This window comes from Lontra canadensis, unplaced genomic scaffold, assembly GCF_010015895.1.
Source record: "Lontra canadensis isolate GAN:19392208 unplaced genomic scaffold, GSC_riverotter_1.0 scaffold3, whole genome shotgun sequence".
NCBI classification, from domain to species: domain Eukaryota; kingdom Metazoa; phylum Chordata; class Mammalia; order Carnivora; family Mustelidae; genus Lontra; species Lontra canadensis.
Window position 1 is genome coordinate 16,564,181 of NW_022630997.1, and position 27,770 is coordinate 16,591,950.

General features: G+C 39.4%; 1 protein-coding gene and 1 non-coding gene across 6 annotated transcripts; both read left to right on the forward strand.

The window, feature by feature from the left end:
• On the forward strand, window positions 1-27,369 carry OGA (O-GlcNAcase). Of its 5 annotated transcripts, XM_032881825.1 has the most exons (17): window positions 1-147; window positions 855-1,127; window positions 4,680-4,731; window positions 5,360-5,457; window positions 6,989-7,119; window positions 9,758-9,929; window positions 11,081-11,179; window positions 11,790-12,074; window positions 13,947-14,105; window positions 14,575-15,188; window positions 15,568-15,742; window positions 18,970-19,055; window positions 20,014-20,118; window positions 21,082-21,167; window positions 21,434-21,626; window positions 23,712-23,871; window positions 25,192-27,369. In XM_032881825.1, exons 2-17 carry the CDS (start codon window positions 929-931, stop codon window positions 25,326-25,328), a joined length of 2,751 nt encoding a protein of 916 aa, XP_032737716.1. In that variant the 5' UTR covers window positions 1-147; window positions 855-928; the 3' UTR covers window positions 25,329-27,369. The 5 variants fall into 5 exon arrangements, 4 of the variants coding, with proteins under 4 accessions (XP_032737716.1, XP_032737719.1, XP_032737722.1 ...); XM_032881828.1 differs by lacking the exons at window positions 1-147; window positions 25,192-27,369 and adding an exon at window positions 24,122-24,269 and having other exon boundaries at window positions 480-1,127; XM_032881820.1 differs by lacking the exon at window positions 1-147 and having other exon boundaries at window positions 481-1,127.
• On the forward strand, window positions 20,207-20,310 carry LOC116858723. The gene has a single exon (XR_004381000.1). It is a non-coding gene; the product is annotated as a U6 spliceosomal RNA (small nuclear RNA).
• Window positions 27,370-27,770: the final 401 nt, after the last annotated feature.

Sequence of the window (27,770 nt, forward strand, 5' to 3'; positions counted from 1 at the left end):
GGGGTTAGCGACCAGCTGTGGGTAGGGGAAAATGATTCAAGGCAGAGGGGTGAGCTGAGCTCCTCCGAATGTTGTCTTCAGAGAACCGATCCTGGGTCAGGCTGATGTAATGAGACAACCTATTAGAAGAATCTCAATAGAAAATAGGTCAGTTTCTTCCTATCTCTTTAAGAACTAGAGGCTTCGATTCCGCGCCTGCGCATTGAGAGAGTAAACACCGCTTTTTCACCCTCCTATCCCATCCCTATTTCCCCAACTGGCTGCAGCCTCCTCCCATACTCCCCTTCTTCAGAAGAGGTAATGGTCTGTTCCAGAGCGCCGGGCTTGTTCTAGAGGGAGGCGAACATAAATGGTACGCTCCATTACCTTCATTACCTTCCGCTTTTCTCGTCTCCTCTGTTCTATTTCCCCCTACCAAGTGAAGCTCAATAGGCTGGCCCAAAAGGAGGAGGGGGAGTCGGGCTGAGAGGACCGGTCTGAGCCGGTCTCCGGCGCAGGCGCAGTGCGGATAAACAGGAAGCGGGCGGTGGAGGCAGTGTTGGAAGAGACCTAAGGGCTTAAGGGGGCAAACGGCGGAAGAACTAAAAATTTCCGGAGGCACTAGAGGCTAACTGCGAGCAAGAGACGGAGGTCTTGCTATCTGCCTCCAGGGGACGAGAGGTCGCGGCCTTGCTCTCCGCTTAGGCTTCCGGCTCCCCAGCTTAGGCTGAGGCAGCGGCTGACAAAGGGCTCGCGCCGGTGCCGCCGCCCTTCTCATCCGGGCATTCGGGTCCCTGCGGAGAGGGAGGGGGAAGGGTAGAGGGGGAGGGGAAGGAGCAGGAAGGGCGCGCGCTTGGAGCCCAGGCCCTTTCCAGGGCTCCGGGCCGGCGGCCCAACGGACGGAGGCCGAGGAGGACCCGCAGAGGTGGCGGCGGTCGCGGGCAGGAGGATGGTGCAGAAGGAGAGCCAGGCGGCGCTGGAGGAGCGGGAGAGCGAGCTCAACTCCAACCCTGCCGCCTCCGCGGGGGCATCGTTGGAGCCACCAGCAGCTGCGGCCCCTGGAGAAGACAACCCAGCCGGGGCCGGGGGAGCAGCGGTGGCCGGGACGGCAGGAGGGGCTCGGAGGTTCCTATGTGGCGTAGTGGAAGGTGAGCGCTCTGGCGCGGGCTGGGCGACAGCGTTCTCCCTCCGGTTTCGCCCCAATACTAACACAATCTCTCTTCGTGAAGGGGGTGCTTTAGGAGGTCTTAAAAGGGGGTCACTTTTTTGGTTCCGAAACGACCTTCTATAAACGAGGGGAGAGGTGAGACGGTGAGCACGTCTTCCTGGCGCTCGCCTCTCCCTTCACGTCGTTATGCAGCGTTGAATTCTCCTCTGGCTATTAACTGGCCTGACCCCACCCGCCTTGGGCTGGAGCCAGGCCTGCTCCTGCGGAGGCGGCGGTAAGGAGACTGGTGTTAGGCTCGGCTCTGAGTTGTACGTCTTTGTACCCCGAGATCCTGTTCCCTAGAGTGGTCTCTTCAAATGATAAACGTATGTAGTGCTGCTGTCCTCACCCTTTGGGAAAAAAAAAATCAACCTACACAGATGTGCTTATATATGTGAAGAGACGCACGGTCGACCTAGGGATTTACAAATTCCTATTTGCTCAGTTTTTTTGTTTCTGTTTTTTGCTGGCCGGTCCGCCTGCCCCCACCCTTTGGAGTTTCTTTAGCAGCCTAGAAAATTGTCCTTTGCCAGCTGCTGTGCTTTGGCTTTGGGGGATGGAGCTTTGGCTTTAATAGTATCAGAGATACAGAATTTGAATTTAGGGACTGCAGAAGAGGATTAAAAATGCCCTTCTGACTCTCCCGTCCCATTTCGAAAAAATGCCGACCTTTTTTTTTTTTTTCTTTTCTTGGCCTGAAGACTATCATAGTTTATGAATATAGTGCATAAATGTTCTACTGAACATTATATGAAATCTCCAGTTACTTGCGTTATTGATTTTTCTTGAATACAGAACGTATTTTAATTTTTAGAAGTCTTTGGGCCTACCTAGACTTCCCTTACTGTTTGCTTTATTAGTTGTCTCTAATATATAATGGTGTGCCTAGGGGTAACGCTGTATAAAAATTAGTCTTTACGAAAAACCAAAAAGGTACGGAGAATTAGAAGGGTTGCCCTATGGGTTGAAAGCTTCAGCTTTTCCAATGTTAGCGTGTATATTCATTTGAAGGATGGGTGGTGGTTGTGGTTGTGGTATTTTAGATAAAGCTTAATTATAGGGGAGAACAGATTAATATGTAGCTACAAGTAAAGAGTGAGATAATTCACAAGTTAAAGGTCTTGCAGAATTTGGGGGAAAGACAGAATGGAAAACTACTTATATATATTTGATTGGAGTCCTTGTTTTTGAAAACATGATTGCTTTGTGTGACTTAATCTGTTGGTGTATTCTTTGGGCTTGTTTCCGTGCAGGGAGATTCTAGAAAAAGTCTGTATTTTGTCATCACAGATTTTGGGGTGGAGGGTTGAGGAGTGCTAGGGGATATATAGAGATCTTAGAGCTAGGCTAGAATGAAGCTAAAGAAACTTACTTGTTACATCTTAAGCGATTACGGATCTCGTGGTTTAAGTAAGTCGTTTTTTTTCCCAGAATAGTATTGGAAGGGAACTACTCAGAGAATAGAGTTGTCTGTCATCTATTGTTCCTACTCTCTCTGTATATATGTTTTTCTTGGTGACTGAGCACTTGATTTGGGGGGGGAGGGGTAGTTCTAAGTTGGTCCCATTTTTAAAACGAATGAAGAAAGGAAATTCTGAAAGTACTGGCAGGATTCCTTATTAAAAATTTTCTTTCCCTCACAGACCTTTGTTGGTCATAACTCATGTAATAGCATTGTTTCCTCTTTGTGGTGACAGTTAACCAAAACCATGAACCTGTCAGCAAAGTTAGGGTTTCTGAAGACAAAATGTTTCTTTTATATATTGGAACAACTCTAAAGGAGCGTATAATGGCTGTTCCTTTAAGAGAAAAATGATAAGGCCAAGTGTAGTAGGAAATCTAGAAAGACTTGTATAATATTTACCAAATGTGGATGCCTGGGTGGCTCAGTGGTTAAGCCTCTGCCTTCGGCTCAGGTCATGATCTCGGGGTCCTGGGATAGAGCCCCCATCAGGCTCTCTGCTCTGCAGGGAGCCTGCTTCCTCCTCTCTCTCTGCTGGTCTCTGCCTACTTGTGTTCTCTCTCTCTGTCAAATAAATAAATAAATCTTAAAAAATAAAATATATATATATTTACCAAATGTTTCAAATTACTCGTAAGTGGTAACACTGAATTGTCAAGATTGAAAGTGCTGCAGTTTCATATGTAAGTATGCAAGGAATTTTTGTTTGGTTGTCATTATTCTTGTTTGTGGTGCAGAACAACCATCTTGTCTAGCCATTGGAGTTTAATGCATTACAGAAATTTCAGTTTTAGGTAGTCTCTTAAGTAGGTTGTGTGTGTGTGGGGTGTGTGTGTGTGTGTGTGTGTAGAGCATTTTGTGTTCATGATACAATCTTAGTGTTGTGATCTGAAGCCAGCACTGTGTTCGTGATGCAATCTTAACCATCCTCATGGTACTCTTGAGAGGTTGTCTTTACCTATTGTAGGTGATTAGACTGATGTGGAAAATAAAGGTTAGGCGAACTGTTAGGTCTGATGAGCACGAAAGGGAGCTGCAAATACTAGTTTGGTGCTTATACTACTACTTAAGTCATTCCTCTGCAGATTTGTTTCCTGCAGTATGTGTTAGTAGTGCTTTGCCCTCCCCCCACCCCCGTTCTGGGACGGTGGAGCAAGTCACATTCTTGAATTTCGAGTCGTTCAAACCTTTGCTCTGGAATTGAGACAACTTGAGATTTTCCTGTTTGGGCCAACTCCACTGTTGAATTTGTTGTGAAAATAAGGCATTTTTGGACCCTTTTATTATATCAGGAACTTAAAAAAAAAGTGATCATTAAATTAGTTCAATCAGATTTTTTTCTAATTCTCTTCCTGATTTTTTTTTTTCCCCTGCCTTTTTACTCTCCCACCCCCCACTCTAAAGGCAGTTTAACTTTTTAAATCTCTCAGGTAGTAATTGTCAGTACTAGTGATTTGGGATTTCTTTGCTTCCCCTCTTCCACTGTTGTAAGATTGATATCTTTTAAAAAGTTAGATTTAGGGGCATCTACCCCCTAACTGGGTCAGTCATTAGAGCATCCAGCTCTTCGTCTTCATCATGAGTTGTGGAGATTACTTAAAATAATGAAAAGTTAGTTTTAAGGGCACCTGGCTTGCTCAGTCTGGGGAGCATGTGACTCTTGTTCTTGGGTTTGTGAGTTCAAGCCCCACACTGGGTGTAGGGATTAAAAAATTTTTCTAAAAAAGTTAAATTTAAACCTGTTTGGTTTTTTGGCAGTGAAAAGGGATGATGTTTAGGCGTTTTAAAAGTGACTGTTGAATAAGTAATAATTGTTAATGGTAGAAAAGAATTAGAAATTTTATCTAAGCGAAAAGGGGTAAAAGTCGTTTTATCAGAGACACCTTAATGTTTTATTAAATAGCCTTCAGATGCTGGTATATTGTACATGGTTTTTTACAAAATGGAATTGTATGTTTTGTAATGTGCTTTACTCAACAGTTTACCACATTTTGAAACTTGAAAATAATTCTATTCTTACTTTGAATCTAGGATTTTATGGAAGACCTTGGGTTATGGAACAGAGAAAAGAACTCTTTAGAAGGTAAATTTTTTACTTTCTGAAGGACAGTCTTAAACCATTAACGTTTCCTTTTGTTTGAAGAAAAACTAACACTGAGTAGGCCTGGTGCATTTTGATGGTTTCTCAGTTGCAGAAGTTAATTTTGCCTTGTCTGCTACCTCTTCTTCACTTATGCCAGGGATTTTCAAAGTTCCCTGGGGAAGCAGTAGGTTTTGGGCTTCACCTGTGTCACTCAGAGCTGTTTTTAAGACTTTAATATGTTGGGGCACCTCAGTGGCTCCGTGGCTCAGTGAGTTAATACTTTGCCTTCGGCTCAGGTCATGATCTCAGGGTCCTGGGATTGAGCCCCCACATCTCTGCTCAGCAGGGAGCCTACTTCCCCCCTCTCTCTGCCTGCCTCTGCCTACTTGTGATCTCTCTCTCTCTCAAATAAATAAAATCTTAAAAAAAAAAAAAAAGACTTAATATGTTAACATTTCTTTGAATACTGAATTTTTTTCTACTGGATTACAGAAAGGTTTAAAGCTGCTGCCCCAGAGTATTATTAGCTGTTTAAGAGATGGAGATGCTCCAAGAAAAGGGAAAAATTGTGATTTATAGCCTATACTTGTTGCCTATTTATACATATGTAATCTTCTTTCCCCTTAAGGCTCCAGAAGTGGGAATTAAATACATACTTATATGCCCCAAAAGATGACTACAAACATAGGATGTTTTGGCGAGAGATGTATTCTGTGGAGGAAGCTGGTAATCTTTTTCTTTTTAATCCATAAATTCAGAGTGTGTAAGAAAACAGCTATATTGCAAATGTAGTTGTACAAAAATTATATTTTATTTTCTTTTTGCAGGTAGTTTCCTTTTTTTCTTTCTGATAATTCTGTGTGAGTTGTAGTGTAGATTGAAAGAGTAGCACTGACTGCACAGCCATGGTGTGATTCATGATTATGCCAGTTTGACTCCCACCTGTTCTGTAATCATAAATTGTACTTATAACTTTTGTCAGTGGTCTGAACAGTGGGCCACTGGACAAAGAGGTGCTGAAACAGAGGTAGGCCTAGGGCAAGGCAAGTGAGGTGCCTGCCTTGGATGCAGATTTTAAGGGGCCCCAAAAGAAATCAGTGATCAAGATAAATAATATCCTATGCAAGTTTTAAGCCAAAATTAAGGCAAAAAAAAAAAAAATCCATGAACAAGATACCAGAATTTACTTAAGTAAAGACACGATCAGTATTACTGATCCTTTTGCTTCAGACGCAAGTATAGCTTGGTCTTGACCACTTGATTACTTGTTCTGCCTTTCTTTAAAATAGACTTCCCCCTAGTCTAGGCTTATACTGAAGTGAAAAGCCATCACAAATTATCCTTGCTATGTGTCATCTTATGTTAAGTACATAAAATTTGTAAATAAGGCAGTACATCACAGCATCTCCTTATAAATTAGATAAGTGGTGCTTTTCTTTGGGGACATGTAAATGGGGAAACATTTTTATATTTGGAATTAAATGGTATACACATGTAGCTAACAAGATACTTGGTTACAGAGAGCAGCCAAGGCACTGAAGGCAGAAAGTTTTCTTAAATTATGAAGAAGCAATTAAAACGTACTCCATCTCCATCTAATGTTTTTGCTTACTGCTCTATCTAATTTAAGTATGTGTTCAACTTAATTATTTTTTGGTGGTGCTGGTAATGAAATTTTATGTGATCAATAATCAAAATATAGTCAAATGACATCTTGAGATACCGCTGAAAGTTATGTAAAGATACATCCTGTGGTATATAGAATAGGATTTTATTTTACTTAGGAAAATTGTCACATTTTAAAAACTTAAAGATAAGGATCGTTAAGGCCATTACTTAACCCTGCTTGTTAAGAACATGTTTTTCTTTTTTTTCCCAAATTATAAAGTAGTTATGTGTGGATTTTTTAAGAATTTCAGTTGTTCAGAGACTGCAGAAACAAACCATATTAAATACTGTAGGAAATAAAAATGGTTTATATTCAGTAAGAGAAGTGCTTAATTTACTATTAAGAGAAATGGCAGCAAAAGGAAGAGAATGCTTACTGATTTTAGGATGACGTTAAGTCACATGAGGTTTGTGGCATTTTATATAGCCTCTTGTCACATTGAATAGGACAGTCCCGTAAAACTTAAGGAACTTTTTCTTTCTTGAGCTATTGCAAACTGGAGAGAATGAACTCTTCTCTTTAGTTGAAAGGTAAAGGTTCTTTTAGTTTTCTGTGCTGTTTTCTAAATACATGGACTCTCTTCTTTAGAGCAACTTATGACTCTCATCTCTGCTGCACGGGAATACGAGATAGAGTTCATCTATGCTATCTCACCTGGTTTGGATATTACCTTTTCTAACCCCAAGGAAGTATCTACGTTGAAACGCAAACTGGACCAGGTAACTTCATTACTTTTTCATTATTTTCCCCTAAATCAGTATTTAAAACTAAACGTTTTCTGAGTTGCTTTTATGACGTTAAAAGGAAACCAAATTTTGGGGTGCCTGGGTGGCCTGGTTGGTTGGTTAAGTGTCTGAATCTTGATATCAGTTGAGGTTTTGATCTCAGGATCATGAGTTCAAACCCCTTGTTGGGCTCCACACTGGGCACGGAGCCAACTTAAAAAAAAAAAAAAACACTAAATTTATACTTCTTTGCTTTTGTACAACTTTTTAATTTTAATGCTCTTCATAGAAGGATATTTTGTGAGTTAAGAGAGCTTTATTGGGGTGCCTGGTGGCTCAGTCATTAAGCATCTGCCTTCGGCTCTGGTCATGATCCCAGGGTCCTGGGATTGAGCCAGCATCAGGCTCCCTGCTTGGTACGGAGCCTGCTTCTCCCTCTTCCTCTGCCATTCCTTCCATTTGTGCTCTCTGGCTCTGGCTATCTTCCTGTCGAATAAATAAATAAAGTCTTTTAAAAAATGCTTAGAAGTGATGCCAAGAAGAATGCTGATAGGGTCCATTTCCAGAGATTCTTAAACTGACTTGGGGTAGGAATATGGACTTCGAGTGGGGACTTATCTCAGAATTCAGGTTGTCCAGAATCACATTTTGAGAAGCTCTGTATATATTGGGTACTTGACTGGATTTGTGACCAAGGTTATAGCAACAGGGTTTTTACCTGTTAGACATCAGTTCCATCGGTTGATATAGACAAGAAGTGTAATTCAGTCTGGAAATGGTTGGCTGGTTTTCCAAGATTAGAAGGAAAACAGACTAGGTAGACATGTAAACTGTGGTTTACCATTGAGGTTTACTTCTGTAAACCTGTTGGTAAACCTCATTGGAATCTACATTCTGCTTAACATAAAAGCTGCACACCACAGGGTCCTGGGATCAAGTCCCCCATTAGACTCCTTGCTCATCAGGGAGCCCGCTTCTCCCTCTGCCTGCCGCTTACCTGCTTGTGTGTGTGCATGTGCGTGTGCAAGCACACTCTCATCTCTGACAAAATCTTTAAAAAAAAAAAAAAAACCAAAAAACAAACCTGCACATCTTTTCTGATAAATTTTCTGATACATAATATATACAGACCTGTGCATGTTTCTTTCGGCAAAGGTTTATTTATTTATTTTAAAAGATTTTTCTATTTATTTTGTGGGGGGAGGGGCAGAGGGAGAGGAAGAGAGACTCCTAAGCAAACTCCACACTGATCTCAGAGCTTGCCTTGGGGCTCAGTCTCATGATGCTGAGATCACAACCTGAGCTGAAACAGAGTTGGAAGCTTAACCAACTGCACCACCCAGGCACCCCAGCAAAAGTTTATATTATTGATGGCATTAAGATAATTAAAAATTTAATAAGGAGGTTAAATTTCCATGAACATGCCTTCTTTTTTTTGAGAGAGAGAGAGACTGTGTGTGTGTGCATGCGCGTGGGGCAGAGAAAGAGAGAGAATCTTTTCTTGGCGGGGGGCGGCGGGGGGGGAGAACAAATCTTAAGTTCCACACGCAGTGCAGAGCTTCATGTGGCTCGATGTCACAACCCTGAGATCATGACCTGAGCAGAAATCAAGAAGAGTCACCACTCGACTGACTGAGCCACTCAGGCTTTTTTTTTTTTTTTTAAAGATTTTATTTATTTATTTGACAGACAGAGATCACAAGTAGGCAGAGGCAGGCAGAGAGAGGAGGAAGCAGGCTCCCTGCTGAGCAGAAAGCCCGAGCGGGGCTCGATCCCAGGACCCCGGGATGACGACCTGAGCCAAAGGCAGAGGCTTCAACCCACTGAGCCACTCAGGCACCCCACTCAGGCTTTTTAAGAGGCTTTTTTCCTGTTTGTTCAAATACTACTGCTGTGTTCCTTCAGATTCATGGATTAGTTAAGTTTATGTGCAGAGATTAATTAAGATCATTGTGTCTTTGGGACTAGAACAGGCCTTGCTTTTTCGCTTCTTGAGTTCACATGTCATTTGGGGTTTATATTTTTCTCTCTGTTTGGTCTTCTGTAATCATCAGCCAAGAAGGTAAGATAGGCCATATTGTTGAAGCTTTGTTGGAGCATACTGCATTCAAACTCAAAATGTTTCCTAAACTTGTCTAGCTATTTAACATAGAAAATATAAAAACAATAGGTGGCTTTGAACATTCTAAGGAAAATGTTTGACTTTTAGGTACAACTATTGTCTGCTTTAATGTTTGGAATCCTGTTTTTTATGTAAACTCTATACCCTGTGTGGGCTTGCAACTCAAGATCCCGAGATTAAGCGTTGCATGCTCTACCGATTGAGCCAGACGCCCCTTTTATTTTAACTCTAAAATGAGCTGCTAAAGGGATGCCTGGGTGGCTCTAGTTGGTTGAGCGCCCGACTCTTGGTTTCAGCTTAGGCCATGACCTTGGGGTCCTGGGATTGAGCCCCATTTCTGTGTTGGGCTCCCTGCTCAGCAGGGAATCTGCTTGTTTCTCCCTCTCTCTGCCCTTCCCCTGCTTGCATGTGCATACGAGCTCTCTCTCAAATAAATTAATAATCTTTTTTTTTTAAATGAGCTTTTAACAACATCTTGGTTTTTTGTTTTGTTTGTTTTACCTTTTCTAGGTTTCTCAGTTTGGGTGCAGGTCATTTGCCTTGCTTTTTGATGATATTGACCATAATATGTGTGCAGCAGACAAAGAGGTATTCAGTTCTTTTGCTCATGCCCAGGTCTCCATCACAAATGAAATTTATCAGTACTTAGGAGAGCCAGAAACTTTCCTCTTCTGTCCCACAGGTATTGTATATAATAGCTTTACATTTAACTAGTTTTCTTGAAATGCATCACTTTCAAAGAATCATGTATGTGTTTTACTGTGTTGTCCCATCTCCCTTTGGTGGTGTATAAAGTTAGGAATTATTTTTCTAGAAGACATTTCTCAAGACCTTACATTGAAGAACTTTTAGGGACTAATAAACGGCAACTGAACAAGCAAAAGATAACCATGTATTTTTAGTACTGGAAGTATCTGAGCAGTACATTTTCAGGATTGAAAGAAGGATAGTATTATCCAAACAAAAAACTAGGAAAAGGCAAATTAACATTGCTTTTAACTTAGTCACTTCTCATTTCCTCCTACTTGTTCCTTTTTTCTGCTTGTGCATATCTGTATCCTCTTTCACTCTTCCCACTTCCATCTGGGCTCTTATATCCAGTAGTCAGCATAGAAAACTTGCTAATTTTTCCTCCCCCTCCCCCTTTCTTCTATTGAAAATGTATTAGCCTCTTTTAGTTCCCTCTCAAAATTTGGCTTATAAGAAATTTCCCCTGACTTGATTTTTTTTTTTTTTTTCAGAAAGCGATAAGTTAGTCAAAGAATTTTCAGTCTGAATTTAGCTTTGTATGTCTCTTTTCAAGTACTGAGCCATGAACCTTATCTCAGTGGTCTGATACATGAATACTCAAATCATGTTTAGTAAGATTATGGTGGGAAATATTTAATTCATTGCAAATTACAGTTTACTTGCAGTTGAGTACTAATAGTCATGGGCATAATGTTGCATTCTTTCTGTTAGGATATTATCAGTTTGTTTTTATTTGGCCTGTAATTGTTACTGAGAAAATGTAGGCAGTTCAGAAGTATGTAGAAAATGCTAAAAATTCCAATTATTTTTTTAGTAAACTTTGTTTTTAATGACTGTAAGGATCATAAGGATCGATCTGTATTATTGGAGGAAGAATATCAGATTTATGAATTGAGTCTTTTTTTGAGTTGATTCTTTAATGAACTACCCATTTTAGTTTATTTCCTTTGGGATATGACATTAAGGTTGTTTATTATTTAGATGAAAAGAACTTAGAATTGGTAGATATTTTTCTTCCCCATTTAAAGACCCATGGCCTTTTTATTCCTGACTATTTTACTTAATTTTCCCTCCTACATTCAGAATATTGTGGCACTTTCTGTTATCCAAATGTGTCTCAGTCTCCTTATTTAAGGACTGTGGGTGAAAAGCTTCTACCTGGAATTGAGGTGCTTTGGACAGGTAAGTCTTTAAGATTTATACAGTAAAACTTTAGGTAGCTAGAACTTTAAAAAAACTGGTTGTTCTGGTTAATTGGATACATTTTGAAAACTGAGCCTGAACCAGAAAACTTTGTTGTTAAAATTCACTTTCTTTTATGAAGTATACATTCTTTATTTTGTATTGAAAACATCTTTGAGGATTTTGCAGTGAATCTGAGTATTGGTTGTTGATAAACAATAGGGAACTGGGCTAAACGATATTGATCTCAGCCTTAAGAGAGTTTTATTTTATCAAACGAAAGCCATCATGCTGGATTGTCAACTAGTAATCTCCATGCTATATTATAGTGGAAAAAGAAATTGTTTACATGAAGATTTATTTCTTAACGTATCAGTTTGAGGAAGCCTGCACAAACCTCTTTTTACTATTCTATATTCTAGAAATGTGATCTGAGGAAATACTGGGGGGACGGTTGGGTAAAACGGAGTAAAAAGACATATTGTGTACTTTGAAAAGAAAAATTGTCAGAAAGTGTATATATAACAAAATACAGTAAAAAGTTGAATGCAGTATATTTTGAGGAATCACGTTTGAGGGTCTTTTAACAAATGATCGTCATTGTTTCTAGGTCCTAAAGTTGTTTCTAAAGAAATTCCGGTGGAGTCCATTGAAGAGGTTTCTAAGATTATTAAGAGAGCTCCAGTAATCTGGGATAACATTCATGCTAATGATTATGATCAGAAGAGACTATTTCTGGGGCCATACAAGGGAAGATCCACAGAACTCATCCCACGGTTAAAGGGAGTCCTTACTAATCCAAATTGTGAATTTGAAGCTAACTATGTTGCCATCCACACCCTTGCCACCTGGTACAAATCAAACATGAATGGAGTGAGAAAAGATGTAGTGATGAGTGAGTACACTGCTTAATCCCTGACTTTGTGGGGGAGAGCTGGAGTTAAGTAGAGCTGTTGGCAAGTGTGTGTTTTTGTCGTCATAATTCTTAAGAGGTTTTTAAAGTGTGTTGTTTAGTTCTGTGAATGAGATACATATGATATGATAGGCTGAGTGGCTTTGGACAGATTACTTAATTTCTTGGCCTTGGTTCTCTGCTTTCCCCTTTCCCCCGCTTCTTTGCTTTTAAAATGTGACTTCGTCTTTGAAATCTGAGTACTAGACAAAGTAGTCTTTTGAGTGTTCTTGTTATCCCTAGAATAACTCTGATTCAGTTGGTGTTTTCTGGTGATTTTTATTAAATGGGATATTTTATTTTTATTTATTTGAGAGAGAGAGCAAGCTTAAGCCTGAGGAGGAGCAGGCAGAGGGACAAGCAGACTCCCTGCTGAGCAGGGAGCCTGATGCGGGACTTGATCCCAAGACCCTGGGATCATGACCTGAGCTGAAGACAGACACTTAACCGGCTGAGCCACCTGGGCGCCTCACATTCATTGACATTGAAACACACATTAAGATGTGGCAAGTGCACCTTCCTGGCACTAAGATGGAAAGAATAAAGTAGTCCCAACTTTTGAAGGACATAGTCTGGTTTTGAATGAAGCATATGGGTGGCTGTGCTATGGTTTGATAAATGCTGAGGTAGCTGTCTACAAAATGCTGTGGGAATACAGAGGAAAAAGTGATTACTTAGCTAAGCAGCAGTGGTAGTAAGAAACAATCTCATAGAGGAGGGAATACTTAAACTGCATCAGAGTATGAGTAAGGGTTGGTGGGCAAGAGATGAAAACACTGGACACTGAAAATTTGAAGTTACCTGAATTTTGGTCCATTTAGGAAGTATGGAGATGTCACATTATGATGCTTGAGTGTGGTATGTAGTCGTATAGTTGTTTTTTCCTGAGTTTTGTATTCCTACTTCCAGTTCTGTTCATTGGGTTAAACCTTCCATTAAGGCTCATTGTGGACTCTCTCCGTTAAAAAATAAGATTTTGGTCTTCTTTGTATACATGGCACCTATTCTCTTTTTTTAAAGATTCCATTTATTAGAGCGCAAGCAGGTAGAGCAGCAGGCCGAAGGAGAGGGAGAAGCCGGATTCCCACTGAGCAGGGAGCCTGACTTTTGGGATTTGATCCCAAGACACTGGGATCATGACCTGAGCCAAAGTCAGATTTAACGGACTGAGCTGCCCAGGCACCACTCTACCTCCTATCTCTTTTAAGGATAGCATTTAAAGGAGTAGTAGATAATTAGCCAAACTGGGCCAAATGCAGGGAAATAGGAAGGAAAGCTAAGAATAGGAGGGTTTTGGATATTAGTATCCAGAATTCAGACCTTATCTTTTCTAACACATCCTGGTTCAGAGAGCTTCATTATGTGCTTATTATCTGTGCTAATATTTGGGTTCTCTGTTGATTTTTCTCTCCCCCCTACTCAATACAGTTACTAATTTGCTTATTTTTTCATGATTTGCCCATTATAGTTATAAGCCCCTTGAAAGGGTTGGGAATGTTTTTTTTATGGAAATTATAGTGCCTTAAACCTCACATTCCCAATGATTGGTACTCAGTGAACATTTATGAATGACTTTTCCAGTGATTCTAAAGGTAGTATTCCGTATTTCAAGTGGGATGTTATATTTAGCAGTGTATTTAGATGACTACAGGTGAAGTGGTTCAGTTAAGGTTGTATTTGCATTTTTATGTTTAAGGTTTGTTCTCGTTCCTATTCTTTGTTTCTCTAGTACTGTAATAATTGTTTTGCATTTGTCCCTCTCATCGGGAGGCTTTTTGTAATCAAAACTGTTTTTTGTGTTTTTTTTTTTTGCAGCTGACAGTGAAGACAGTACTGTATCAATCCAGATAAAGTTAGAAAATGAAGGCAGTGATGAAGATATTGAAACTGATGTGCTGTATAGTCCACAGATGGCTCTAAAGTTAGCTTTAACAGAATGGTTGCAGGAGTTTGGTGTACCTCATCAGTATAGCAGTAAGTTGGGCCCTTCTTTTAAGGGGGTTAGATTACATGCTTGAGTCCTAAAGTAAACAACATTTGATGTGCCTGTCATAGGCCCACCAAACAAAATATTATTTAGGAAGGGATCTAGAGAATAAGGTCTTTAAAATCTTAACTTTTGGTCTTAAGTAGCTTTTAATCTTGATGGAATGCTAATTTGTTTTAAAAATACCTTTTTTGGAATAATTGTTTTTACATCTAGATCTTCAAAAGAGAAGATAATACATGTTGGCATATTTAGGAGATGTTTATTATGTTCCTTTTTTCTCTCTTCCCTCTCTACCTCCCTGTTGGTTTAGAGAAATTGTGCTTTTCTCAGGGCTCATTATTATTTAGAATCTCAAATTGAGGCTCCAGTTACAGATACAAGAAAACATTTCTCTAGATCTGATTTGTTCTGTTTTCTAACTGTGATTATCTTTGTGGTGATTTGTCTTTGTAGGTAGGCAAGTTGCACACAGTGGAGCTAAAGCAAGTGTAGTTGATGGGACACCCTTAGTTGCAGCACCCTCTTTAAATGCCACAACTGTAGTTACAACAGTTTATCAGGAGCCCATTATGAGCCAGGGAGCAGCCTTGAGTGGTGAGCCTACAGCTCTGACCAAGGAAGAAGAAAAGAAACAGCCAGATGAGGAACCCATGGACATGGTAGTGGAAAAACAAGAAGAAACAGACCACAAGAATGACAGTCAAATACTAACTGAAATTGTTGAAGCTAAAATGGCTGAGGAATTGAAACCAATGGACACAGATAAAGAGAGCATAGCTGAATCAAAATCCCCAGAGATGTCTATGCAGGAAGATTGCATTAGTGATATTGCCCCTATGCAAACTGATGAACAGACAAACAAGGAGCAATTTGTGCCAGGTCCAAATGAAAAGCCTTTGTACACTGTGGAACCAGTGACTTTGGAGGATTTGCAGTTGCTTGCTGACCTATTCTACCTTCCTTATGAGCATGGACCCAAAGGAGCACAGATGTTAAGAGAGTTCCAGTGGCTTCGAGCAAATAGCAGTGTTGTTAGTGTCAATTGCAAAGGAAAAGACTCTGAAAAAGTGAGTATGCTTAATTTATTCTCTTTAGCCTGGGTGGATCCCCATGCTGTGAAGATATGGAGGAAGCCTTTAATGAGTATGTTGGTAATTCTCTGAAATTGACCACGTCTTAGAATATGCTCTGTAAAGTGGACGTGGCCTCTGCTGATTCTGGTGCATAGAATCTCATAGAATGAAGGAAAGTCAGAGTTGATTATTTTAGAAATACTTGTCGGTTTGGGGAGATGCAGACTTATTGCTTGTCTAAAGAGTTTAAGCCCAGTGATCCTTTAACGTTTAGGGTAAGTTGCAGGTACCGGATAATACAGTTTATAATATGTTTTAGGTTATTTTGTTTTTTAGCAGTTTTTTGAGTCATATTTTTATTGACCTTCAATAGATTGAAGAATGGCGGTCACGAGCAGCCAAGTTTGAGGAGATGTGCGGATTGGTGATGGGAATGTTCACTCGGCTCTCCAACTGTGCCAACAGGACAATCCTTTATGACATGTACTCCTATGTTTGGGATATCAAGAGTATAATGTCTATGGTGAAGTCTTTTGTACAGTGGTTAGGTAGGTGCACCAGGAATAATCTCTCTTCCTCAGATATATTGTCCCTTAAAAATGGAAAGAAAAAAGAAGAAAGAAAAAGATTATCCCACAGGGAGAAAAATATGTAAGGAATTGGCAAATTTCCAACTCCATTTAAATTCTTTGCTTAGATTTCTTTTAAAGGTATAGCCATTGTTGGCAAACTTAAGATGCAAGTGTCCGTAAATACATCAAATTGATTTTTCTCCCTTGGGCTAATTCAGCAGAAGTATCTTTAAAATGTGTTAGAAAAGTACTGACTTTAACTTGCTATGACTGAATGCTTCCTGGATGGAACCCTGTCTAGCGCTTTATCTGATTTGGAGATGAGACACTATGAATTGTGACTGTAAGCTCTCTGCTGCTTGCTGTGTCTTGATAACATTAATTGCTGTGTTTAACAGAACAATTGCTGAAATGACCTAAGGGGCCTGGCAAGAGGAAGCTATCCTCCCAGCCCTGTGCGCATGCGAGCTTTAGTGGTAGGCTATTCTGGTGCTACTTGGTATTATTTCACATGGCTTTTTGTTTATTCCTCTACCAAATAATTGGTTTTAGCAGGGGATGAAAATTGCAATCCCCTGAAAATTCTCTCCTTCATTAAATGGACTTCTTTGTGTCTCTTGAAAACTGATTTTTTTTTTTCTTTTTTGGGGAAATTCTCGACAAACTTGGTAAAAAGCACCAGCATGGCCAAGTTTCTCCAGGGACCTCATTTCATTTCCAGGTTTCAATCCAGCTATAAGGAATATGTAATGGACTTAACATACAGCACACAGCAGGCAGCAAGGCTAACTGACATGTCATAGTTTTCATAGTAGTCACAAATACTATGATGGGTTACTTGGCCTTGGTTGTGAAACAGATGAGTGTGAACACTGTGAGCTTAGATTAAGGAGTAGTAGCAGTGAGATTTCTCACTTTCTACCTATATGCTTTTGGATTCTCAAATATTAAAAAAATATAATAGCTTTCCTTTGACACACCTAATTAGCAGTTAAAAGTAGTGTCTCTGTTACTTTGAAAATATAGAACTTTGGGTTTCTGTATATTTAGCACAACAGATGGAGGATTTTTAACTCTTGTTAAAAGACTCCAGGACTCCTCTTTTTTGTGATATCTATGTCTAGGCTCAGGAAAAACCTCTATATTGGTTATTGGATGACAACATTTGCCTTCCAGGCTTCTGGCCAGGGAGTTAAAATTAAATCTCTTACAGGGATTTAAATCCTAAGTTTCTAGTCTGAAATCTGGATTCTTGAGCTTGGGAAAGTATCATTTAAAACATTTGATACTGAGTTTTTAAATTCAGGAATTACTAAAAAATAAATTTTTGATTATATACAGTATTGTTTCTGCTTCCTCTCCGGTTCTGTTTCTGTACTGTGCGAATACGGGGGCAGTTTCCCAAACTGTGTAGCTAGCTGTTGTGCCTTCAAGGTCAGAGCATCTTAGAAGTTTTAAGTAATTGTCTTGCCATCCACATAGTTTTACAAAAAGCTCACTACAAGGAGAATATTTTCATGGATCTCTAGTAATTTCAGGGAGTTACTGAGTAGAACCCTTTGTTTTCCTCTTCTCTCCAGTCCAGCTGGCATTCAGTCCTTTAAAGAATGTGGCTATGCAGTTCTTTTGATTACTAACGACTTCTATTATCTTCTTCCCCATTGTGTACAGATGGGAGAATCCTCAGCACAAGTGTCTACTACTATTGGATGGACAGCGGCAGATGTTCACAGCGCGTCATGATTAATTAGTTTAAATTGAAAGGTTCTGTCTGTGAGGTAGCTCAGATTTAAGGGCAGTAGACATGAACTGAAGTCACGTTTGCGCAGCGACTGAGGCATTAACCATGTTTTCATTTACACAGCTCTTCGTACATGCAGCTTTTTATTGTAATAGTTGGAAGTGCTAGTTATGTTGTAGTCTCAAAGTGGGGGGTAGGATAAATTGGCTGTCTTAAAGTTTGAGAGTCTAGTTTTTTCCTGCAGTGTAAATTTACACTGAGCCTATGGAATGGGGCATGTTCTCTTAACCTAAATTTTGACCCTATTTCATATTTATTTTACAAATTTACATACTATATATGTTTTCTTAAAGCACCCCTACCCCTAAAAAAATGACAAACCTGGATATAATCTCTTAATGGGCCTGAATTGTGAAAAAAAAAAAAAAAAAACTGGTTTGCTTTGGGACTGTCTGACTAGCACATTATATCTTGTACTGATGAGACTGTTAACTTGAACAGGAGGTAGAATGCTGTCTTCAAATGGAAAAGAACTATATTGCGCTGCTTTATCTTGTCAGAAGACTAGGCAGGTGCTTTTGATTTGGCCTCCAGATAATTTGCTTTCCATTATTTCTTGTTGTTAGTTTCCTTTATTGCCTCTGAAGTTGGCTAAGTCATGGTGACCTTAGTGCTGACTTCTGGACCTCAAACCCTGCCACTCTGTGCCTGTGTTCAGTGTGCTGCAAAGAGTATAATGGTCAATCAGAAGAGCCAGATACTGTCATACTTTTAAGAAAAGTATGTCTTAGCTCTGGATAAATTAGGAGCATCAATTGGCTCTCCTTAGTTCTTAGAATTTGTCTGACTGCTATTAGTATTAACCAAGTCTGAATTGGATTGTCTTTCTTAGAAAAAATAGTTTTCATTGTGTTTTGTTGTCACCTTACTGAACAATTTCTTTTGTTTAGTCTGCTGACCTTAGTTTTCTGACAAGATTAATCCCGTCCCTCCCCCTTTTTCCCTTCCTGTACCCTTCCTCATAATGTAAAATGTGACTTCAGACAGATTTAATTCCTTCATGGGCTGTGATAATAAAATGTCTTACCTAATTCATTTCACTTCATGATTATGGTAATTTCACTACAGAGCAAGCAGCTGGCTTGATTTTTTTTTTTTTAAACAGCTGTATCTAGGGAATATATAAGCTTGATGACCCAGACAGACTTGAGACTGACTTTCCTTCCAATAATTAAAGGGTAGAACTCTTTACAGTGATTATTCATTAATCAAAGGAAGAAACATTGGTATTGAAATTACATTACAAATAAAAAAAAATTATTATCACAGCCTTGTCCTGAAACCCTGGATTATTATTGTTAGAGAGTTATTTCCACAAAGTGTTTGTTAGTGTGTTGGACGTTTGAGACCCCAGGAAATCCCCTTTCTCGTAACGTTCTCCGCTTGGATCTGATCTCAACAGGGTGTCGTAGTCATTCTTCAGCACAGTTCTTAATTGGAGACCAAGAACCCTGGGCCTTTAGAGGTGGTCTAGCAGGAGAGTTCCAGGTATCAATATGAATTCACAACTGAATTGACATTTTCTTTGTTTTATGAGAAACCTTATGTTGCGCATCAGATGGCTGGAAGGATTGGTCTGCCGAAGGCTTTCTAGTCCCAAATTCAATTTAGTTACATAGCTGGATTTTAAATCAAATTTTCCTCCTCTTTCACAGTAATTTCTGAAGGAGATGCTGCCAATTCCCCCCGCGCCTGCGAAGCGCAGCGGCTCTAGGTATACACTTCACATTGTTTCTTTGCAGGTCGCACACCATTTTAATCTGCGCCCGCAATGCACAATGCGCGCATGCTTGTCTGCCAGTGGAAACTCCATGAGCAAAAAGGATGAATAATATGCAAGTGATGGTGAAAGGACTTTTGAATACTTTCCCAGTTACCTTATAAATAAAACTTGTACTCTAAAGAACAATCTGTTAATGAAAATTTGAACAAAATAAGAAGCTTTTTTGGTGTTGGAATTTGTTCATGGACTTTTCAGGTGCTCTACTTTTCTCCCCCCAACAGGTGCTCTGCTGCGCGCAGCAAACTGAAGCGCATTGCTTTGGGGATAAAGCGTCTCCTGGACAGATAACCCTCTTCAGACCAAACCTCTCCTCCTGACATTCTGTTCTGCCATCTTTTAGTACAGAGATGGTCTATATAAGATTGGTTTAAAAAACAATAGATTTGTGATACTGGAATAGATTTTATTTTTTTACTATAAATTTAAATCTCCATTAATATGCCACTAAAGCTATGTAACTCAGTTTGGGTAATTTCTATTCAGAAGCACCCCCTTCCCCCAGCAAAGAGGTGTTTATTTTAGTAAAGCATAGTACACCCCTCTTCTTTAGGTCTGCCTGCAGTAGCCAGTTAATGTTAAGTTGGTAATCTGCAGTGCACACCCATTTAAAGAAATGGATATCTTCCCAATACTAATCCATCTCCTTTTTGTTTCTTCCCACAGCGTTTGCTGCCTATTGATGGGGCAAATGATCTCTTTTTTCAACCACCCCCACTGACTCCTACCTCCAAAGTTTATACTATCAGACCATATTTTCCTAAAGATGAGGTAATTGTCTGCCTACCCACTTGGTATACGGTTATGGTGCTCACTGACTACGTACCTTTGAACTCCCTGTTTTAAAAAAAATCGGTTCTGGTGTGTTTGCAGCTATAATGCTAAAATTGGAATGATAGAAGAATGGTTAGCATGACCCCTCTGCAAGGATGGCATGCAAATTATGAAGCATTTCATATTTTATTTATTTTAAAAAGTTGTTTTTAAATTTTATTTATTTATTTGAGAGACCATAAGAGGGGGGATTGTCAGAGGAAGAAGCAGATTCCCTGTTGAGCAGGGAACCCAATGAGGGTTGATCCAAGGACTCCAGGTTCATGACCTGAGAAAGTATTTCTGTCTTCAAATAGGTACTTGAGGTGGAAAACTTAACAAACATTGAACATCTGAGGGGTAATACTTGAGGAAGAACCTGATAAGGAACTTAGATTCACAACATCTTGAGCTAAGGCCTTCAAGTCCTCCTTTATGAAGATCAGCTAAACTGTATTTAGAGTTGGAATTAATATAATCAGTGTGTCCAAAAGATGGGTTGTCTTTCACTGATTTTCTCTATTAGTATTCTGTAGTTTTCGGTTGTGAAGTGTCAGTAGGCTGTTGATAATCAGCTTACAGGAAGCAGCAAGTCTGTTTAAAGACAGCATGTTTAAAACATTTTGGGCAGTACGGAATGGAGAGCCTCAACATCATATGCCGCATGTTGAATCCACTGCTCAGCTACCTAAAACTGTCCCTTGTGAAGCAACTCTGTGTGTACTACAACCATACTGTTTTCTGCTGATACAGCAAACAGGATTCTGTAAATAAATTTTTATTTAACAAGCATTGGTGATATTTATGACAGGCCAGGTGTTTTGTTATTCCCTGTCTTAGAAGTCTAGTCTAACTTACGAGTCCTAGTACTAAATTCTGTTGCTATTTTTCTTGATGCGTTTAACTAGATTGTATTTTCAGGCTTCCGTGTACAAGATTTGCAGAGAAATGTATGACGATGGAGTGGGTTTACCTTTTCAAAGTCAGCCTGACCTTATTGGAGACAAGTATGTGATGAAGTATTTGGATTTGTTGAATTTGGGAGTAGCATTTCATAGGTTAATCAGGTTGAGGGGAGGTGATGATTAGAAATAAGGTTTTCTAGAAATCCCACTTTAGTTTTATTAATAAAATTAGAATATTAATGTGCATTTTCAGTTTCTTAAACCAGATGTAGTTTCCATAGGTTGCCATTCAAGTACATTAGACCTACATCACTGAAGTCTAAAGTTTTTTGTTATAACCTTATTCTGCCTTCTTTTCTTCTGAGCAGGTTAGTAGGAGGGCTACTTTCCCTTAGCCTGGATTACTGTTTTGTCCTAGAAGATGAAGATGGCATATGTGGTTATGCCCTGGGCACTGTAGATGTTACCCCCTTCATTAAGAAATGTAAAATTTCCTGGATTCCCTTCATGCAGGAGAAGTATACCAAGCCAAATGGTGACAAAGAACTCTCTGAGGCTGAGGTAATAACAGGTTTAGAGTTATACTACAGTAATTTTTCTTAAAGTAAGCAGATATATCTTAAAAATCTCAGTACTTTCTAGATTTCCTACAAAAAAGAATTCTTGCTGCTTATTCTTAAGTATACTTTTTTTTTTTTTTAACATCAGCTTTTCTTTTTTAAGAGATTTATAATTAATTTATTTGAGAGAGGGAGCACATGCAGGTGGGGGTTGGAGGGAGGAGCAGAGGGAGAGGGACAAGCCAATCTTGTTTCATGAGTGGACCCTGAAACAGGGCTGGATCCACAGTGACCCCTGAGATGTCAACCTGAGCCAAAATCAAGAGTTAGATGCTTAACCAGCTGAGTCACCCAGGCCCCCCCCTTAAGCATGGCATTTTCCATTGTTCCCTCAGCATTATGGAGGTTTTTTTTAATTTGGAAGTGTTATAATAACTTCCTCAAGTAAAAATAAAATAATAGACTTTTTTTTCCTTCCGTTTTGAATCACTAGACTTAAATGGTCCCTTTGGGGATTCAGGGCAAGTTTAGGTAATTAAAATCTCTCATTTGCTTGTCAGGAGGCTCACTTGCCTTCTTGGTACTATATTTCTCATTGTAATAAATAAAAGAGGTGAGCTACTTAGAGCCTGTTTCCAGATATGAGCACTTTTTTTTTTTTTTCCCCCCAAGTAAGCTCCATGCCCAGCATTGAGCCCAGTGCAGGACTTGCTCTCAGAACCCCGAGATGAAGACCTGAGCTGAGATCAAGAGTCAGATGCTTAACCTTCAGGGCTACCCAGGGGCTCCCAGAGAAGAGCACTCAGCCCTGTCCCAACTTCAGTGAATTTTTCTTATCCTCTGCAAATTCCTCTCCAGTTACTTTGGTTTATACATCGCATATGTATATTTAAAAATAGTTCCTTTTTGATAATGTTTATGCTCAAAATAAATACATTTAGGTATATATTTGGACCCTTTGATTTGTGACATCGTTTTTCTTCCATGTTGTTCCTCTTCCCCTTTTCTGAAATTCTTTACTTCTCTTCCCCATACAAATTTACTTATGTTCTCTTACAGTTTATTACTACTTCTTACCTTCTGCCCCTAGCCATATGGCTGTGTAATAAGAGGATGGTGTGGAGTAGCCTCACTTACTCGGGATTACATAGATACTATTATAACCACAGCATGCTGATGATTGAGCTGTTGATGTTTTACTGTTTCATATACCTGATCATTGTAGTTCGCAGCATAGGAACATAAAAAAAATGACCAAGGTGTCTGCTGCAACATTTTTTTTTTTAAGATTTTATTTATTTATTTGACAGAGATCACAAGTAGGCAGAGAAGCAGGCAGAGAGGAGGAAGCAGATTCCCTCCTGAGCAGAGAGCCCGATGCAGGGCTCGATCCCAGGACCCTGAGATCATGACCTGAACTGAAGGCAGAGGCTTTAACCCACTGAGCCACCCAGGCACCCCAATATTTTTAAATGTACATTTTGTGCAAGCAATACAAACTTTTTAAGATTTTATTTATATTTGAGAGAGAGACCGAGAAAGCATGAGAGGGAAGAAGGGCAGAGGGAGAAGCAGGTTCCTGGTAGAGCTGGGAGCCCAATGTGGGACTCGATCTCTGGACTCCGGGATCATGACCTGAGCCGAACACAGTTGCTTAACCAGCTGAGCCACCCAGGTGCCCAAACAACACAAACTTAAATTTTGTTTAAATTTTAACTATTTTTAGATTTAGCAAAGATAATACAGAGTTCCTATGTCCCTCACCCATTTTCTATATTTGTCCAAGTCTTAAGAAAGCAATGTTAGTGCATTACTGTAAACTCCACATTTTATTCACCTGTTTTTCCACTAATGTCCTTTTTTTGTTTCAGAATCCAATCCAGGATACCACATTACCTTTAGACAAACTTTAAGAGTGAAAATGCTAGAATTATAAGCTAATTAATTCTTCATGTGATAATTACATGATGACTGGAAGAGTTTCTGAATGTGGCTCTCCTTTTCCTATTGCTGGGTTCTGTAGTTGGGGTATAGATATATAATGAGTAGCTGCTAAAAGTCAAGAGACTCTTTCAAATTTTTACAGAAAATAATGTTGAGTTTCCATGAAGAGCAGGAAGTATTGCCAGAAACTTTCCTTGCCAACTTCCCTTCCCTGATAAAGATGGATATTCACAAAAAAGTAACTGACCCAAGCGTAGCCAAAAGCATGATGGCTTGCCTCCTGTCTTCACTGAAGGCTAATGGTGAGTACATATTCATGTAGTTGCTGGTGTTTGAGCTAAGTGGGGACAGGATAAAAAAAGAAGTAAATTACAGTGAATTTACATTCCCCTCCCCATCATTTATGGTTTGGCTTCTGAATTATTAGTGGTGTAAGAATTGTGTGTGTATTAATAGTTGGAAAATGCCACTCTTTTCACTACAAATGCTTATTTTGAGCTCCACTCCATTGAAATGAGAAGTGAACACACGAGGTTAACTTTATTTTGCCAGGAGACTCACTATGATAACTGAAAATCAAATGAACCTTTGGAAGAAACTACATTTAGGAATGCAGAGCTTGAGTTTGTTTGCCATTTTCAACCTTTGGATATACTTATTTATATTAGTGGTATGAAACTTTTCTGTAAAGGACTAGATAATAAATATTCTAGACTTTATTTTTTATTTATTTTAAAGTACACTGTGCCCAACATGGGACTTGAAGTCATGACCCCAAGATCAAGTCACATGCTCTGCCTAGTGAGCCAGCCAGGTGCCCCTACATTTTCTTTTTTTTTTTTTTACACAAACCTTAAGTGTAGAAAACTATTTTTAGTTCTTCTGCAGTACAAAAATGGGCACCTTATTTGAGACCAATCCTTAGAGGGTTGTTGATAAGTGGGAATGCACTTGTTTGCATCTTTGTTATCATTTAAGCCAGTGGTGTCCCCTTTGTGGAATAATTTAAACAAAAACTCTCTCTGAAGACAGCATAATTCTCAGTGTTCTTGGAACGGAATCACGCCAGGTATATGAGGTATGTCTTAGAATATACAACATATTCTGGTTATATTAGTTTGTGACATGGGCTGGAATGGCCTTTGCCCTATGGGCCCTTCAGAGGTACTTTATATTAAAAACATTAAACAGAGGTATTCTTTGCTTTGCTCCATTTATTTTAATTTGAGGCTTCCTACAGCCTTTTCCTCAGAAGATTTTCTTTCTGGGGAAGAGTTTCACTGACAGTTGAATTTTTTTTACATTGAGGTATTTTTGACAATCAAGAATTGTATATATTTAAGGTGTACAATTTGATGATTTGAAATACATCATGCGTAATCACCACATTCAAGCTAGTTTAACATATCCATCACTTAGGATAGTTGCCACTGCAATATTTGGTATTGATAAATATTAATATTCATTGAATATTAATAGGAATTTTAAAATTATATGAAATTTAGGGGCTGTTGTAGACAAGGTCCTGTTATCATCTGTTTGAAGTATATTAAGGATTCTTCACAATTCCTATCCATGATTCTAACTGACATTTACGTTTTAAATATTTGTTTCATTTCTAGGCTCCCGGGGGGCTTTCTGTGAAGTGAGACCAGATGATAAAAGAATTCTGGAATTTTACAGCAAGTTAGGCTGTTTTGAAATTGCAAAAATGGAAGGATTTCCAAAGGATGTGGTTATACTTGGTCGAAGCCTGTGATACTTGTTGGCACTTTGAACTGTCCGAAAGTCTCTTAACTTAACCTGGTGGGTGGTGGTTGGGGTCTTCATACAGTTCAGCCTCTGGAATGGCAACAAATCAGCCAATTGGGATTAGAAACGAAGACTGTGTAAAACTCACCTATCACACTTTGAGATTACTCACTGGTTGGAAGGTAGTATTGATGCAAATCCTGTTTGGAACAGATGTGGGCCTCCTTTTTGGGTCTTGTGTTAGGTACCAAGACCTCTTTACATGGGCTTATAGGGAGGGGGTCTTCAATAAATGGTAGTCAGCACTGTGTTCTGCATCCAGTGTGGTTGCATTTCTCATCTGATAGTAATCAAAATCATTTGTCATCCTCTTTGGCTTATTGAATGAAATGTCTCTCATTCTTTGGGGACATGGCAGAAATGAGAAAGAGTTCGTAGGTTTCAGAGGCTTCAAGGTAGAGATTCCAAGTGGGATGATTGTGGCATAGTTTTAAGCTGAATAAATGATTTTAATTTGGGGCGGTTTTTCTGCTCTTTGTAAAGCCATGACCAATTGTCTCTTGTAGTGACCATTGGTTCAGGCATGTTGTGCTTTTGTAGGGACAAATGTGCAGTTGTTTGTGGCAAAAGCTTAAAAATGGCAAACTTGTAAATTTTTGTATATAAACTAGCTGTAACCTGACTATCGTTTGTGTTCACTGTTTTTGTAATTTTTTTTCCTTTTGAAAAATGAAAGGGTGTGGTTCAGGATGGCACTTTGAATAATGTAAATCAGTGGAAGACGGATTTTCTTACTTTTCCCTTTGTTTTGGGTTGTTTTTTTTTTTTTTTTTTTTAGAAGTTGTATTATTTTTGAAGTGCCTCCCACCTAGGGTTAGGCCATGACCACTTTGGGTACGAGCCTAACTTAATGGGACTCAATCTTTAGCAAAGTGCAGTCACTTCTGGAAATTAACCTCGATGCAGGTCAGCATGTGAAATGTTAGTTTTGACATCTGTCAAGTAGGGTTCAGGGACTGATTGGTCCCATTTGCCCTGAGATCAGTTGTCCTTTAATTTCAAGACCTGTTACAACTGGTTTTATTAAATCAGAGTCTTTAATTCTTGCATGTTTTTATCTAATTTTTAAACAAATGAGCACACTTTAACCAGTGACTTAGAGGCTACCCCTTTTTTCCCTCTTTCCTTTAACCACAGATTATGAAAGCTCCATGTATTTTAATTTAGGTTTGGTGTTTTTAGGGGTTCTGAGCATGAGGCTAGCAGGTAATCTCTGCAGGATTCATTTTTTCATCATGGCTGGCTGACTTCCATGAATTCAGAACAGGATTTTGTTATCTTGTTTCCCTGCAGTTTTGTTACCAGCTGTTTTACTTTGAGCTGAGGTGGGAGGGGCAAGGAGAAGGAAACTTGAAACATTTTCCTTCATGAAGTTCATCAGTGTGGGCTTTTGAGTCTTAAAGCATCATACCTAGTGGTATCTAGTGACTTTGAACCAGGGCCTGTGAGTGTGCACTGAATGGTAAGATGAAGGGAGGAGGAAGAAGGAGACCTTCATTTTCAGGGTGGAAACCTTTAATTGATAGAAGGGTATGATGTTGGAAAGCTGGAACCAAGGTTGCATTTTAAAGGGTTAAGGGAGATCTCTATAAGATACTGTTTAAAACAGCTTAGTGCCACTTGGTTGTCTCTTTAAGTACATTTTGTACGCTAGTAGACAATTGTAGCATTTATCTGGAGGATTTCAGGGTAAACTTATGGAATCAGGATTTTTAGCAAGGTTGCTTGTGGTTTTCTCTTGACTTATAATAATCATTTGGCTGGTCCTCTGGTCATAGATGCTAACTATGCAACAGATGTCCAGGCCTGTACTTTCATCACTCTAGGATGTTAAAGTGCTATGCTCTCTTCTGTGGTTATGAATATTTATTAAGGTTGGAATGACATTTCGTTGATTGTTTAGATCACAGCTCAGTTCCTGTAGAAAACGAACTGTAAAACTATCTGAAGACCATGCAAGAGGCAAAATAAAACTTGAAGTGAATGTGTGTGGTGGTGTACTGTGTAAACCTACTTCTTGTATCTGCCTGGTACTTTTTCTTCTGCCGTTCATGCATCACCTACAAGGAAGTACTCTCCACAGCTATTTCAAGTTAGGGGCTGCACTTTCCCATTCCCATCTTCAGTAAAAAGACTTCCAGATTTTCCTCAAGGCAAGGTAAAAGACAAAAGTAGACTAGCTCTTGGCCAAGCCACCCTCCCCACAGTTAGCCTGGGTGTGAGTTAAGGCAGCTAATTTGAATGAGTACCCTCCTAGTGGGATTCAAATTAGCTGCCTTAACAGTTCATCAGATTCTTTGGTCAAAAGGTGAATGGTGGGGGGCGGTGGAGGGGATGGGGAGTTGCCCTCTATGTGACTGAGGAGTGTAAGGTGGAAGGATATTTTGGG

Bases quoted from the DNA above. Each gene is read 5' to 3' on its own strand.
- OGA (XM_032881825.1), top strand. From the start codon at position 929: ATGGTGCAGAAGGAGAGCCAGGCGGCGCTGGAGGAGCGGGAGAGCGAG. The intron at 1,128-4,679 runs GTGAGCGCTCTG...CTTTGAATCTAG, and splicing joins CCTATGTGGCGTAGTGGAAG to GATTTTATGGAAGACCTTGG. The intron at 15,743-18,969 runs GTAGGTGCACCA...TGATCTCAACAG, and splicing joins GTCTTTTGTACAGTGGTTAG to GGTGTCGTAGTCATTCTTCA.